Source organism: Lates calcarifer, linkage group LG13 (assembly GCF_001640805.2).
Source record: "Lates calcarifer isolate ASB-BC8 linkage group LG13, TLL_Latcal_v3, whole genome shotgun sequence".
NCBI classification, from domain to species: domain Eukaryota; kingdom Metazoa; phylum Chordata; class Actinopteri; family Centropomidae; genus Lates; species Lates calcarifer.
In genome coordinates, this window is record NC_066845.1 from 27,195,601 (window position 1) to 27,212,613 (window position 17,013).

The window sequence follows — 17,013 nt, forward strand, 5'->3', positions numbered from 1 at the left end:
AAGACTCTGTGTGCAGCTGGAGGTGCATTTGGTCTAAAAGTGAAAAAGATTTTTCACACAACTGATTCTTAACCCTGAGCTAACCTAGGGCTGGGCTTTCAGCTAATCTTAGCCTCCAGCTAACCTGAACCTTGAGCTAATCTAAACCCTGAGCTCACCTGAAGTTTGAGCTAAAATAAAACCTGTCTTAATTTAAACCATGAGCTAATCTCTAAGCTGATTTAAACTCTGAAATCTAAACTGAAAGCTGACCCAGCCTGAACCCCCTAACATTAGCTTTGAGCTAAGCTAAACCTTGAGCTAACTTTGAACTTGAGCAAAAATAATGCCTGAGCTAATCTAAACCTTTAGCTAACCAAAACGTAAACCCTGACACTAGAACTCACATTTGTTCTAAACTGAGTTTACCTGAACCTCAAGCTAACCTGAACACCTAGCTACGGTAACATGAAATAAAAACCTTGGCCTGATTCAAACCCTGAAATTGGATCTTGTGCTAATGATAAATAAATGAATAAAAACAGGTAAATAAAAAGTAAATAAAAACTGAACTCTGGGTAATCAAAACCATGAACTAACCTATAACCTGTGCTAAACTAAACTCTAAAAACCTAAGTAAAAGATAACCTAACCTACGATAACCTAAAACCAGAGCTAGCATGAACCATAGCTAAAAAACCCACCACAGCTAAACAAAACCGAAGCTAACCTGAATCAAGAGTCATAATTAATTCTGATTTCAAACTAAACTAAACCCAAAGCTAACCCAAATCCAAGGCTAACTTTAACTCTTGGCTAACGTAAACCAATCTAAACTAAACCCCAGTTTAATAAGAACATGAACCTGTATGTATTATTATTGCTTTTTATCTGAGTTACTGTTGAAACATCTTGTAATTTTAAATTCACATAGCTCAGCATTTTGTTCTGATAAATGCTAAAAGGTTTTCAGTCCGTTTGATGTTTTAAGTCTGTTTACACAAAGATTTCCCGCCAGAACTCACAGAAGGAGCCTGGGAGTCCCTGTATTTAAGCTCTTTACACTCTTATGTTTGTTGTTTGTTCTGCTAACAGCAGCTAGCTGAATGTTCAGGCAGAGAAAATCAAAACTTGACTTGAATTTGATGAAATAACCGTTGTTTTGGCAGCGTGTGTGTGGTTAATATTCTCTTTAACCGACTGTTGATAACATCCTCTGACAGCAGATCACAGCAGCTTCAGCCCACACACACAAACAGCTTCAAAACATTTCCTCCTGCTTTGAAATATGAATAAACACACTCTGAGTGGATACCATGCTAATCTGAGTGTGTGCAGTCATCAAAGGTGTTTAACTCTTTGTGTTTCGGCTCTGATGTGGTCGTGTCTGTGTAAACAGGTTGGAAACGGTTCAGTCTGAATCTCTGAGGCTGATTTATGGTAAACAAGAGGGGAAAAATCAGTTTTTAAATGTGTATATTGGCTTTTAATCTGCCACTAATATCACCACAAACACCTCTGCAGTCTGTCTCTGATGTTTGTTGGTCACATCTACACTTTGATATCAGATGATTCTCTGATGTGTCCAACACGTATGAACATGGTTCCTGTTCTGCAGTCGTGTTTATACAGAGGAGGTGACCTCAACATGTTTTTTAGTTTTTAATGACACCAGCATAATCACATAATTATATTTTTCAGACACAAGACTATAACACAAATTCTTCACTGTGTTTTCTATCAACAGAAATCCACAGTGACAAAACAATCCACCAGTGGAAGAAGTTATACATTAATTATTAAGGTAAAAAAATATTAGAATGACAGAATTAACTCATGTAAACCCCTAACATGTTGTCTGTCTCAGTCCTCTTTTTAAAAAATACATTTTGTTTTTAAATTTTATTTTCTTTGACGTTGTTGCAGATTTTTCTCTTATTAAAAAAACAAAAACAAAAACATGAATCCCTTCAGAGAGGTGTTATGAATGACTGTAATATTCCTGTAATATTCCTTTTATTTGTAAAATTATCACAAGATTTTTTTTATGGAAAATGCCTAATCATTGAATATAAAGCAAATAAATAAATTAGTAGATAAAAGGATCAAATGCCAACTATATTTTTTGTAGGTTTTTTACGTTTGATTTTTGTAGGAACCTTTACCGCGGAGCTTGTACCCAGCCGGAAGTGTTCTCCGAACGTACCGTCCCTCCTGTTTAAAACATCCGGAGGTTTCAGTCTGTTTGCTGCCAACGTGAGGAGATAATTTACGTGTCAAATTAAAATAAAATCTGCTCGTTTCTTCGCGTCGATGAAAGAAAATAAACCGAAGTGAGTGAAGCGGCTGATTTCAGGTCAGTTTTCATTTCACGTTTCCGTTTTGAATAAAAATCAGACGAACAGATACAAAACAAACAGGGATATTAATATTTCGTAAACGAGTCCAAGCGGACACCTGACGTTAAGCTAACAGAAAAATAAGTGTTCAGATTGAGAGTCATAAATCCGAGTTAAAAGACACAAACCGACAAGAGAGACGAAAAAAGAGAGACACAACATGACTTCAAAGAGAAGAGAGATGACCAAACAGAGATTTAAAAAACCGAGACACAGGACGAGCTCAAAGAGACAGATAGATGAAAAATATCAAAGACACACAGCATGACTTCAAAGAAACAATAAGCTACACAAAGAGACAAATGCTGACTGCAAAGAGACACAAAACTACTTCAAAGAGAGAAAATGACCACACACTGCTCCTGTTTCTGTCCGTATGTATTTTGTATTTCTTTGTGGATTTGGATGGACATGTTGTGATTCCATATGTTATTATTTACTTTGATAATCATGTTGAAATAATAAACTCATCTTTATTTCTCCAATTAAAAGACAGAGATATGAATTTATCTGATGATGAACTGTTTCTTTCTTTCTTTTTCCCTCCTCTTCTCCACCACAGGATGGAGCTTTCATCTTTACTCCATGACCTTCATCTCTCCTCCTCAGAGAAGCCCCTCCCCTCTCCTCCTCTCCCACCAATCACAGAGCTCCTGTCTCGGCTGCAGGAGAAGCTGATTGGTGCGTCCTCAGACTCGGATGCGAGTGGCCTGATCGGTCGAGTCGAGCGGCTCTTTCTAACAGCGGATCCTGATTGGCTGCTCTCTCTGGACCCGTCCAATGAGGAGGGCGGGGGGGCGGAGCTTTGGTCTGCATACAGGTCTCTGATTGACGCTCTAATTGGTCGAGCAGCTCTGCCGCTCTGCGAGGACGACTGCGGCTCCCTGACGCCTGCAGCCTATCAGGGCGTCCCAGCCCGAGCCGTCCCGGTCTGCTCGGCCCTCAGGGCGCTGCTGGGAACTCTGGGAAACGGTGACAGGACCGGTCTGCTGCTGACGGCGGCTCCACCTGTGTGTGTGTTCGCTGTGACGCATTTCCAGGTGAGTGTGGAGGGAAAAACGTCGCAGGTCAAAGATGTGAACTGATGTTTTTTAAGTCAGCGTGTCGCTCTGTGTTCAGGACCAGGCGTGGACCAACTCCTCCTCCAGGGCGGCGGCGCAGAGCCTGCAGGAGGCGCTGCTGCGGGCGGGCAGCTGGCGAGACTCTGCCCAACTCCTGATGGGGGATGGGAGTCAGGACGAGGAGGGGGAGGAGGGAGGGAGGAGCAGAGGGATTCTGGGAGGAGTCCTGGACGTCCTGCAGCCTCAACTCACCAAGTGAGAATCTGTTTGGTCAACAGCAGTGGTTCCTTCAGTCTTTTCATACAGAACAATGTAACACAATGAAAACAAAACAGCAGCTTCCTCCCTCCGACATGACGCAGGCTAACGGATGGATACGTCTGATTCAGAGGCTCAGACTGGAGTTAGTTTTTCACAGAAGAAGTTTGTCGTCACGTCCTGAGAGAAACCGTCGTGTTCGGTCATTAAATTTGTAGCTTGGATTGAACTGTGTGTGTGTGTGTGTGTGTGTGTGTTGCAGGGACTCATGGCAGCGTTGTGAAGCAGTGAAGCTGGTGTTTGCATGGACTCTCCTGCAGGTCAGTTCAGCCACAGTCAGTAAAAAGCTTTATTTCTCTGTGTGTTTATTATTCTGAGCAGCGGATTATTAACTCTGTAACTCAGAGTTTTTAATAAGCGGCGGCTGTTGATGTTAAAACATTCACTTCTTAAAATGTTTCTGTGGATAAATCAGCCTCCAGTAAAAACATCAGTGTTCACTGCTGTTGATGTGAGGAGCAGCCATCTTGGATTCTTGGAGCTCAGGAATTCAGACTTCAGAGAGGAGCTTGAACGCAGCATTAAAAACAAGCAGAACACCTGAGGTAATGTAGACGACGATCCTGCGGCTCCTCGTCGTCCTGTGTCAGAGAAACAGTTATTTTTAATGTGAAACTGCTTAATTCAGTGGTTTTACCAGTTTTCATTTTTGCGTCCGTTTGTTTCGGAGGAGAACTCTTAAACAAGTCCCATGTTCCCACTGTATTTGATGACGTCAGCGACTTCCTCCACCCGACTGGACGATGTATCCACATGTGGAAAACTTCCTGTTTTGCCTCCTGATGTTCAGTCAGAAGTTTGTCTCCTCTGACGCTGGCTTCATGTTTTGTACAGGTGACTCGCCCCTCTCTCTCCCCTCACCTGCCTCGCCTCCTCCCCCCCTCCCTCCTCCTCAGTGACCACTACAGACCAGAGAACTGCATGCTGGGAGTTCGCTGTCTGCACCACATCGTACTCAACACGGTAAGAACACACACACACATTTATTTTACTTTGTTCGGCCAGTTCACACAAGAAAATATGTGTGTGATGATGACGATGGTGTGTGTGTGTGTGTGTGTGTGTGTGTGTGTGTGTGTGTGTGTGTGTGTGTGTGTGTGTGTGTGTTCAGCCTGCTGCTGATCTCCGTCAGTTCAACAGAGCAGAAGTCGTCTATCAAGCGTTATTCAAACACCTGTACACCACAGAGGCTGCTGTCATACAGGTAACACACACACATTAACACACACACACACACATTAACACACACATTAACACACACACACAATAACAACAAATTGACTGTTTACAAAGTTAAAAGATAAAAAGACATAATTTTTAGTTAAAGTATTTTGTGTAATTAATAAAAACTATAGAAAATACTCAAGTAAAGTACAAGTCCAGAGTAAAGGTCTGACCCGGACTCTGTCTCTGCAGCTGGTCCTGTCCTGTCTGCTGGACCTGCTGTTGGTCTTGGAGAAACCCCCCTCCTCGCTCGGCCCCTCCTCCGCCCACAGGAAGCCCTGTCGCCACGACGACGTGCTGCGTCTGGTCCTGACTCACATGGAGGCGGAGCACAAAGTGGCGCTGCGACGAGTCTACGCCTCCGCCCTGCCAGGTTACATAGACAGGTGAGTTTATCAGGTGAGTCTGAACTCATCAAAAATGAATGGATTATTTTTTAACTGTTGGATTCATCCATTCATTTCCTGCTGCTGGAGCCTCACAGTCTCAGGGTGCGTTTGTTTTGTGTGTTTGGTTACAGGATGGGAGTGGCAGTGTGCAGACACCTGCGGCGGGTGGAGCGGGTGGTGCTGGGATACCTGGAGATCAGAGATCCACCTGAAGAGACGAACAGACTGAGAATCCTGGAGGTCCTGGAGAAAACCACCAGAGCAGCCTGGCCACGGTCTGAACAAACCCTTCCCTGAGCAGGCCTCAAAAAATCCTTAATCCTTAAAATTCATTTTGTCTCTGGAGACACGTCTTTATGGACCAGAGTCTCGGAGCCTTGCTGAATCTATGCAACAAAGAATTAGTTGCAGTAGTTCTGAAGGAAAAAGAGGGTCCAACCCAGAACTAGAAAGGTGTACCTAATAAGTGACCAATGAGTGTTAATCAGTTCTGATTCTGTTTTGAATTTATTCTTTTTATAAATGATAAGTTAAAACCTTCAGTTGTTTATTGATGAAAAAGAACCAGTAACAGTCTAAGGTGGACTGATGAGGATCTGGATCAGATAAAAACTTCTTCAAAGAACCTAAAAGAAATCCAGATGCCTTTGATTCAACCTTCATCTTTCTCCATGTTAAAGAAGTCGTGTAGATTTTAATAAACCTTTAAAATAAAAACACTTTTGTTTCTGTAAGTGATGAGTTCTGTCCAGATGAGACTGAGTGGAAACCTGGAGTGAAACAGTGAAGCTCAGCTCTGCCCTCTGGTGGACAAACCAAGCTGCTGCTGATGCTCTGAACTCTCTCTGCAGGATGGGCTGTCGAGTCAACGCGTTGCTGTGTCGCCTGTTGCGGTTGCTGGTTGATGTTTGCTCGGACTCTGATCTCAGTGATTCCGTCCGACAGCAGCTGATGGATCGAACCGCGCTCTGCGTCAAACTGCTGGACGCCTGCTTGCACGGAAAACTACAGGTGAGTTCACGTCTGCTGACGGTCTCACCTGTGATGATGTCAGAGGCTGCAGGTTCAGCTGTTTCTGTTCAGACCCAACACTCATCTACCTGTCTGTTTCTCTCTCTCTACCTGTCTGTCTGTCAGCCTCTCCTCCGGCAGGTCGACAGCAGCTGTTGCAGCCCCGACGTGCTCGCCTGCCTGGCGACTGTAACCGTGACGACAGAGAGGTGACGCACACCTGGAGCACCTGGCAGTTGGACTGTGACGGAGTGAAGCTGCTGTCTGCAGACGAATCAGAGCAGAGGTTGGAGATTCTGCTGATGTTGGTGTTTGGGACATTTGAAGCTGCACGAGAGAGAATTTCAAAATAAAAGTCTGGTGTTGTACTTCCTGTCATCAAAGCTGGTGTTCAGTGCGTCTCTCAGCAGCTTCCTGTTGGTGTTTCTCTGCTCTGAGGTTCCTGCTGAATCAGAATCAGTGTCTGAGGTTTAATGACGAGAAGAAAACTGAAGAGACAAACTGATGAATCAGAGTCGGACACAAACTTTAACTGATGAATATCATCATCTTTCACTTCCACATCAGCTGCATCATAAACATAATAACATCACTTCATGTTCAGCTCCGTGTTTAAAGCTGCTGTATAAATGGATAAGTTCAAACTCTATAAATATAAAATGAGCTGCCGTCTGACTAATCAGTTAAATAATTAATGAACTGGTGACTTGTTGCAGTGATGAATTTGTGGAGAGATTAAAGGCCTGAGTCTGCAGGTGTTTCAGAGTTTTTTTCTCTAAACTGATAATAAAATATTTTGTCCTTGTCTCAGTTTTCACCTCTGCTCCTGTAAACACACACAGATGGTGACGTCCTCACACTGTTGGTGATTTCTGCATCAGTCTCATGTTGTTTGACTGTGTCTGTTCATTATCTGCTTCCAGCTTCTCAAATCAAAAGAGTCGCTACTTTATTTTGTCTCGTATCATCACAACTGAAGACGACGCCTTGGACTCTGGTGAGTTTTGACTGACATTTATTTATATCTCACACACCACAGAACGTGTGTTATGTTTTATTTTTGAGTTGTGTATAAACCTGAAACAGAGCTGATTTACTGGACTGTGACAATTTTATGACTTCATGTAAAGTAAAAGTATTTCATGTGGTTGAAGTGTCAGTAGTAAAAGTACTGCACTACAGTCTGACAGTAAGTTTGTTGATTGGGCACCACCTCTGCTGAGGACTTTTGTTTGATATCTGTATCAAGAAGTACATTGATAAGTATATGTAGATCAAGCACAAAAGTAAAAGTACTTCACAGTGAAACAGTTCAGGTAATTCGTGTGATTAAAGTATGTCAATAGAAGTATTTCATTTCGTTATACTATCACTTTACCCACAGTTTGTGCAGTTATAGTTTGACAGTAAAATTACTTCATGCAGTCAATGTATCAGTCGTAAAAGTATCTAATGCAGTTAAAGTATCAATGTGCTTAATTAGTTAACTTATACTTTTACTATAAAAGTAGTTTGACATGTTGGTAAACTCTCAGTCTCTGTGATGCTGATGCTGATTAATCAGGTGGACTGATGACCTCTGTGACTTTCTGGTCTGTCAGTCTTGGTTTATGACTCTTGAACATTGAACCTGATTCCTGTCTCTGAGCTCTCAGTCAGTGTTGGTGGTTTATGTCTCAGACCGACTGACTGCAGAGGAAGATGAGGACAGAGCAGAATCTCCAGGATAAGCTTTATTATTGTATTGTAGTACAGTGTGTTGCAGTGCATTTCACATCAGACCATATAACAATAGTCAAAGCCTGGCTGAGGGTTGTTCTCACACTGAATGTGAATATTTTCACCCACTGACTTTGTTTAATTTGTTCTAGTGATCCAGAAATTTGTCTTCAGTTTTTTCCTCTGCTTCTCCCTCCTCAGTGGAACCACATACCGACTCTAACCCTTTGTTTATGACTAGAAACTACACATGGTTTTTAATTTAACAAATAAATAAGAAGCTGCTAACCTTAGAGGAGTCCTGACTGGGTTCATTATATTGTGTGTCTCCAGTGTTTCAGGTTTACCTCTCAAATTAAAAAAGATGAGTGATTTGGAGGAAGACGAGGACAAAGTATCAGTCTCCAGTATTCAGCTCTGTGTCTATGAAGAGTGACTGGTCCAAAGGAGATCATCCAGTTTTCAGTGATGAACCTCAACCCACAGACATAAAGTAAGACACTCTTTCTACTGTTTGTACAACAGACTGGATTTTACCAAATCACTGATCAATGGATGAACACTAGAGAATCTGACCCACTGTTGGACAAAGTCTTCACCTCTGACTCATGTAATACTGTTGCTCAGCTACTTGTTTTTGCCAGTTTGTGTAGAAGGCTGTATCCCCCTCTCTTTGCAGAACAGCAAAAGGCCAGATCTGAAACTGAACCAGATTCACCTATTATTTTAAAGTTGGTCATGGATGTGAACACAGCCAGGAGACTTACAGTGATTTTACAGCTGATTGCTGTTAACTAGTTATTGTTAATTTTTAAGCTGTCAGAACAAAACTTTGTGTCTTACCTAATAACGTTAGTCAAGATAAGATTCATTAATCCCTCAGCAGGGAAATGTGCAGAGTTACAGCAGCAAAGGGGATAGGGCAGCAGCATCAGTCAAGTACAAAAGAAGTAGATCACAGAAGTAATCTGGTTTTTATTTAAATAGTGTTGCGTTCATGTCCACAGAGAGATGGAGAGGAGTGGTGTTCCTGTGGAGGAGCAGCTGCCCTGCTGTTCTTTGTGTCAGGACGTCCTGAAGGATCCAGTCTCTACCAGCTGTGGACACTGGTTCTACAGACAGTGCATCACCTCAGACTGGGACCAGTCTGGTTCAGCAGGAGACTCCTCCTGTCTCCAGTGTGGACAAAGATCCAGATCAAGACCTGGACTGCAGACAGCCAGTCAGACCAGCACTGTACAATACACACGAATTCCTTGCTGACCTTCACTGTATTGCAGTTTTCACCTGTGAATAAGAGGGCCTGCCCATATCTTCGGCAGAGTTTGCCGAGGTAGTTAAGAAGCTGCCCAGTGGCAAGGCAACAGGTGTGGACAAGATTTGTCCTGAGATGCTGAAGGCTCTGGACAGTACCTGGGGAGTGGCAGACCGGGGTGGTTGTCACCAACTTTAAAAAGGGGGGCCAGACAGGGGGGCCAGACAGTGTGCTCCTATTATATCACACTAATCAGCCTTCCTAGGAAAGTTTACCCCTTCAAAAAATGTCATAGTATAGAAAGGTGTCAAAAAACATCAAAAAATGTCATAGTATAGTAAGACATCAAAAATGGTCAAAAAATGTCATAGTATAGTAAGACATCAAAAAATGTCATAGTATAGTAAGGCATCAAAAATGGTCAAAAAATGTCATAGTATAGTAAGACATCAAAAATTGACAAAAATGTCATAGTATAGTAAGGCATCAAAAACCATCAAAAAATGTCATACTATCATAAGTTGTCAAAAATTGACCAAAAATGTCATAGTATAGTAAGACATCAAAAACCATCAAAAAATGTCATAGTATAGTAAGACATCAAAAAATGTCATAGTATAATAAGACATCAAAAACCATAAACAAGTTTCATACTATCGTAAGTTGTCAAAAATTGACCAAAAATGTCATAGTATAGTAAGACATCAAAAAATGTCATAGTATAATAAGACATCAAAAACCATCAAAAAATGTCATAGCATAGTAAGACATCAAAAACCATCAAAAAAATGTCATGGTATAGTAAGACATCAAAAACCATCAAAAAATTTCATACTATCATAAGTTGTCAAAAATTGACCAAAAATGTCATAGTATAGTAAGGCGTCAAAAATTGACAAAAAATTTCATAGTATAGTAAGGTGTCAAAAACCATCAAAAAATTCTATAGTATCGCAAGGTGTCAAAAATTGACAAAAATGTCATAGTATAGTAAGACATCAAAAACCATCAAAAAATGTCATAGTATAGTAAGGCATCAAAAAACCATCAAAAAATGTCATAGTATAGTAAGGCATCAAAAACCATCTAAAAATGTCATAGTATAGTAAGACATCAAAAATTGACAAAAAATGTCATAGCATAGTAAGACATCAAAAACCATCAAAAAATTTCATACTATCATAAGTTGTCAAAAATTGACCAAAAATGTCATAGTATAGTAAGGCGTCAAAAATGGTCAAAAAATGTCATAGTATAGTAAGGCGTCAAAAATTGACAAAAAATGTCATAGTATAGTAAAACATCAAAAAATGTCATAGTATAGTAAGGCGTCAAAAATTGACAAAAAATTTCATAGTATAGTAAGGTGTCAAAAACCATCAAAAAATTCTATAGTATCGCAAGGTGTCAAAAATTGACAAAAATGTCATAGTATAGTAAGACATCAAAAACCATCAAAAAATGTCATAGTATAGTAAGGCATCAAAAACCATCAAAAAATGTCATAGTATAGTAAGGCATCAAAAACCATCTAAAAATGTCATAGTATAGTAAGACATCAAAAATTGACAAAAAATGTCATAGCATAGTAAGACATCAAAAACCATCAAAAAATTTCATACTATCATAAGTTGTCAAAAATTGACCAAAAATGTCATAGTATAGTAAGGCATCAAAAATGGTCAAAAAATGTCATAGTATAGTAAGGCGTCAAAAATTGACAAAAAATGTCATAGTATAGTAAAACATCAAAAAATGTCATAGTATAGTAAGGCGTCAAAAATTGACAAAAAATTTCATAGTATAGTAAGGTGTCAAAAACCATCAAAAAATTCTATAGTATCGCAAGGTGTCAAAAATTGACAAAAATGTCATAGTATAGTAAGACATCAAAAACCATCAAAAAATGTCATAGTATAGTAAGGCATCAAAAACCATCAAAAAATTTCATACTATCATAAGTTGTCAAAAATTGACCAAAAATGTCATAGTATAGTAAGACATCAAAAAATGTCATAGTATAGTAAGACATCAAAAACCATCAAAAAATGTCATAGTATAGTAAGGTGTCAAAAACCATCAAAAAATGTCATAGTATAGTAAGACATCAAAAACCATCAAAAAATGTCATAGTATAGTAAGGCATCAAAACAAAAAATGTCATAGTATAGTAAGGCATCAAAAATGGTCAAAAAATGTCATAGTATAGTAAGACATCAAAAACCATCAAAAAATGTCATAGTATAGTAAGGCATCAAAAATTGACAAAAAATGTCATAGTATAGTAAAAACATCAAAAAATGTCATAGTATAGTAAAACATCAAAAAATGTCATAGTATAGTAAGGCGTCAAAAATTGACAAAAAATGTCATAGTATAGTAAGGTGTCAAAAACCATCAAAAAATTCTATAGTATCGCAAGGTGTCAAAAATTGACAAAAATGTCATAGTATAGTAAGACATCAAAAACCATCAAAAAATGTCATAGTATAGTAAGACATCAAAAACCATCAAAAAATGTCATAGTATAGTAAGGCATCAAAAATGGTCAAAAAATGTCATAGTATAGTAAGACATCAAAAACCATCAAAAAATGTCATAGTATAGTAAGACATCAAAAACCATCAAAAAATGTCATAGTATAGTAAGCATCAAAACCATCAAAAAATGTCATAGTATAGTAAGACATCAAAAAACCATCAAAAAATGTCATAGTATAGTAAGACAATCAAAAAACCATCAAAAAATGTCATAGTATAGTAAGACGATGTCAAAAAACCATCAAAAAATGTCATAGTATATTAAGACATCAAAAACCATCAAAAAATGTCATAGTATAGTAAGGCATCAAAAATGGTCAAAAAATGTCATAGTATAGTAAGACATCAAAAACCATCAAAAAATGTCATAGTATAGTAAGGCATCAAAAATTGACAAAAAATGTCATAGTATAGTAAAACATCAAAAAATGTCATAGTATAGTAAGGCGTCAAAAATTGACAAAAAATTTCATAGTATAGTAAGGTGTCAAAAACCATCAAAAAATTCTATAGTATCGCAAGGTGTCAAAAATTGACAAAAATGTCATAGTATAGTAAGACATCAAAAACCATCAAAAAATGTCATAGTATAGTAAGGCATCAAAAACCATCAAAAAATGTCATAGTATAGTAAGACATCAAAAACCATCAAAAAATGTCATAGTATAGTAAGGCGTCAAAAACCATCAAAAAATGTCATAGTATAGTAAGACATCAAAAACCATCAAAAAATGTCATAGTATAGTAAGACATCAAAAACCATCAAAAAATGTCATAGTATAGTAAGGTGTCAAAAACCATCAAAAAATGTCATAGTATAGTAAGACATCAAAAAACCATCAAAAAATGTCATAGTATAGTAAGGCATCAAAAACCATCAAAAAATGTCATAGTATAGTAAGACATCAAAAACCATCAAAAAATGTCATGGTATAGTAAGACATCAAAAACCATCTAAAAATGTCATAGTATAGTAAGACATCAAAAATTGACAAAAAATGTCATAGCATAGTAAGACATCAAAAACCATCAAAAAATTTCATACTATCATAAGTTGTCAAAAATTGACCAAAAATGTCATAGTATAGTAAGACATCAAAAATTGACAAAAAATGTCATAGCATAGTAAGACATCAAAAACCATCAAAAAATTTCATACTATCATAAGTTGTCAAAAATTGACCAAAAATGTCATAGTATAGTAAGACATCAAAAAATGTCATAGTATAGTAAGACATCAAAAACCATCAAAAAATGTCATACTATCGTAAGTTGTCAAAAATTGACCAAAAATGTCATAGTATAGTAAGGCATCAAAAATGGTCAAAAAATGTCATAGTATAGTAAGACATCAAAAACCATCAAAAAATGTCATAGTATAGTAAGGTGTCAAAAACCATCAAAAAATGTCATAGTATAGTAAGACATCAAAAACCATCAAAAAATGTCATAGTATAGTAAGGCATCAAAAAATGTCATAGTATAGTAAGGCATCAAAAATGGTCAAAAAATGTCATAGTATAGTAAGGCATCAAAAAATGTCATAGTATAGTAAGACATCAAAAATGGTCAAAAAAAGACATCAAAAACCATCAAAAAATGTCATAGTATAGTAAGACATCAAAAACCACCAAAAAATGTCATTGTATAGTCAGGCTTTAAAAATTGACAAAAAATGTCATAGTATAGTAAGACATCAAAAACCATCAAAAAATGTCATAGTATAGTAAGACATCAAAAACCATCAAAAAATGTCATAGTATTGTAAGGCATCAAAAATGGTAAAAAAATGTCATAGTATAGTAAGACATCAAAAACCATCAAAAAATGTCATAGTATAGTAAGGCATCAAAAACCATCAAAAAATGTCATAGTATAGTAAGACATCAAAAACCATCAAAAAATGTCATAGTATAGTAAGGCATCAAAAACCATCAAAAAATGTCATACTATCGTAAGTTGTCAAAAATTGACAAAAATGTCATAGTATAGTAAGGCATCAAAAATTGACCAAAAATGTCATAGTATAGTAAGAAATCAAAAACCATCAAAAAATGTCATAGTATAGTAAGGTGTCAAAAACCATCAAAAAATGTCATAGTATATTAAGACATCAAAAACCATCAAAAAATGTCATAGTATAGTAAGGCATCAAAAATTGACCAAAAATGTCATAGTATAGTAAGACATCAAAAACCATCAAAAAATGTCATAGTATAGTAAGGCATCAAAAATTGACAAAAAATGTCATAGTATAGTAAGGCATCAAAAAATGTCATAGTATAGTAAGACATCAAAAATGGTCAAAAAAAGACATCAAAAACCATCAAAAAATGTCATAGTATAGTAAGGCATCAAAAACCATCTAAAAATGTCATAGTATAGTAAGACATCAAAAATTGACAAAAAATGTCATAGCATAGTAAGACATCAAAAACCATCAAAAAATTTCATACTATCATAAGTTGTCAAAAATTGACCAAAAATGTCATAGTATAGTAAGGCATCAAAAATGGTCAAAAAATGTCATAGTATAGTAAGGCGTCACAAATTGACAAAAAATGTCATAGTATAGTAAAACATCAAAAAATGTCATAGTATAGTAAGGCGTCAAAAATTGACAAAAAATTTCATAGTATAGTAAGGTGTCAAAAACCATCAAAAAATTCTATAGTATCGCAAGGTGTCAAAAATTGACAAAATGTCATAGTATAGTAAGACATCAAAAACCATCAAAAAATGTCATAGTATAGTAAGGCATCAAAAATGGTCAAAAAATGTCATAGTATAGTAAGGCATCGAAAACCATCAAAAAATGTCATAGTATAGTAAGGTGTCAAAAACCATCAAAAAATGTCATAGTATAGTAAGACATCAAAAACCATCAAAAAATGTCATAGTATAGTAAGGCATCAAAAATGGTCAAAAAATGTCATAGTATAGTAAGACATCAAAAACCATCAAAAAATGTCATAGTATAGTAAGGCATCAAAAACCATCAAAAAATGTCATAGTATAGTAAGGCATCAAAAATGGTCAAAAAAATGTCATAGTATAGTAAGGCGTCAAAAATTGACAAAAAATTTCATAGTACAGTAAAACATCAAAAAATGTCATAGTATAGTAAGGTGTCAAGAATTTTAGAAAATGTTATTGTCTCTCAAATGTAACAGCTAATTTGTAATATTACAAACAAGAAAAATATGGAAAATTAGCTGTAGTAACAGAGGCATTTGAGGTATAATTAAACTTTATTTTTCTTTAATTATACTTGTAATAAACTTTCAGGACTTGAAGCTTCGGACAGTTTCTGTGACATTCATGTTCTGTCTCTGCAGGACGAGGAGGAGGAGACTGCATCACCTGAAGAGGACAACAGAAGTAATTAAATGCTGTTAAAGATGTTTAGAGATGTATATGACTTTAATAAACATATCCTCATGTGTGCTCATCACTACATTAAATGTGGGAGAATAAAAGTGTCTCCAAGTGGTCAAACATTTGTTGTTATTACTGTGGTTTGTTAAACGTATTCTGGAACAGAATCAATAAAGTTTATCAATAAAGTTTTGAGTTGAGTCTGTCTATTTTCATGTGTTATCACAAAATGATTCTGTTATGCATAAATGCAGAAAAGTAGTTAAAAGTCGTAACCCTAACCCCAACCTCTGGCTAAACACCACAACCCTAACCCTAACCTGTGACGAAAATCTGTAACCCTAACCCCAACCTCTGGCTAAACGCAGATTTTGTGTTTGTCATTTTAATATTTGTTCAAATAAATACTTCTGAATCCTGAATATTTTGTTGGTCTGTTAAATATTGTATGAACATAAATATTTTTAGCCAGATGCCACTTGTAGCCAGAGGTTAGGGTTAGGGTCATGGATGTTAGCCAGACATTAGGGTTAGGGTTACAGATTTTAGCCAGAGATTAGGGTTAGGGTTACTGCTGTTAGCCAGAAGTTAGGGTTAGGGTTGTGGATTTTAGCCAGAGGTTAGGTTTAGGGTTACAGATTTTGGTCAGAGGTTAGGGTTACAGATTTTAGTCAGAGGTTAGGGTTACAGATTTTGGTCAGAGGTTAGGGTTAGGGTTATGGATTTTGGTCACAGGTTAGGGTTAGGGTTATGGATTTTGGTCACAGGTTAGGGTTAGGGTTACAAATTTTAGGTTAGGGTTGTAGTGTTTAGCCAGAGGTTAGGGTTAGGGTTAGGGTTATGGATTTTGGTCACAGATTAGGGTTAGGGTTACAAATTTTAGGTTAGGGTTGTAGTGTTTAGGCAGAGGTTAGGGTTAGGGTTACAGATTTTGGTCACAGGTTAAGGTTGTGGATTTAAGTTAGAGGTTAGGGTTAGGGTTACGGAATTTGGTCACAGGTTAGGGTTACAGATTTTAGTCAGAGGTTAGGGTTACGGATTTTGGTCACAGGTTAGGGTTACAGATTTTAGTCAGAGGTTAGGGTTACGGATTTTGGTCAGAGGTTAGGGTTAGGGTTATGGATTTTAGTCACAGGTTAGGGTTACGGAATTTGGTCACAGGTTAGGGTTACAGATTTTAGTCAGAGGTTAGGGTTACAGATTTTGGTCAGAGGTTAGGGTTAGGGTTATGGATTTTAGTCACAGGTTAGGGTTACGGAATTTGGTCACAGGTTAGGGTTACAGATTTTAGTCAGAGGTTAGGGTTACAGATTTTGGTCAGAGGTTAGGGTTAGGGTTATGGATTTTAGTCACAGGTTAGGGTTACGGAATTTGGTCACAGGTTAGGGTTACAGATTTTAGTCAGAGGTTAGGGTTACAGATTTTGGTCAGAGGTTAGGGTTAGGGTTATGGATTTTGGTCATAGGTTAAGGTTGTGGATTTAAGTCAGAGATTAGGTTTAGGGTTACGGATTTTCGTCATAGGTTAGGGTTAGGGTTATGGATTTTGGTCATAGGTTAAGGTTGTGGATTTAAGTCAGAGATTAGGTTTAGGGTTACGGATTTTGGTCATAGGTTAAGGTTGTGGATTTAAGTTAGAGGTTAGGGTTAGGGTTACGGATTTTGGTCAGAGGTTAGGGTTAGGGTTATGGATTTTAGTCACAGGTTAGGGTTAGGGTTATGGATTTTGGTCAGAGGTTAG

The 17,013-nt window shown here is 37.4% G+C and overlaps 1 protein-coding gene and 1 long non-coding RNA gene across 4 annotated transcripts; both read left to right on the forward strand.

Moving 5' to 3' along the window:
* The first annotated feature begins 2,173 nt into the window (after window positions 1-2,173).
* tti2 (TELO2 interacting protein 2) lies at window positions 2,174-7,135 on the forward strand. The gene is made up of 10 exons (XM_018664409.2): window positions 2,174-2,335; window positions 2,941-3,418; window positions 3,498-3,694; window positions 3,960-4,017; window positions 4,592-4,720; window positions 4,869-4,961; window positions 5,174-5,367; window positions 5,502-5,645; window positions 6,222-6,381; window positions 6,508-7,135. Exons 2-10 carry the CDS (start codon window positions 2,942-2,944, stop codon window positions 6,592-6,594), a joined length of 1,539 nt encoding a protein of 512 aa, XP_018519925.1. The 5' UTR covers window positions 2,174-2,335; window position 2,941; the 3' UTR covers window positions 6,595-7,135.
* A 5,001-nt stretch (window positions 7,136-12,136) lies between these two features.
* Window positions 12,137-15,388, forward strand: LOC127143214 (uncharacterized). Of its 3 annotated transcripts, none has more exons than XR_007814472.1 (3): window positions 12,137-12,682; window positions 13,168-13,281; window positions 13,703-15,388. It is a non-coding gene; the product is annotated as an uncharacterized LOC127143214 (long non-coding RNA). The 3 variants fall into 3 exon arrangements; XR_007814473.1 differs by having other exon boundaries at window positions 13,206-13,281; XR_007814474.1 differs by having other exon boundaries at window positions 13,244-13,281.
* The last annotated feature ends 1,625 nt before the right edge of the window (window positions 15,389-17,013 follow it).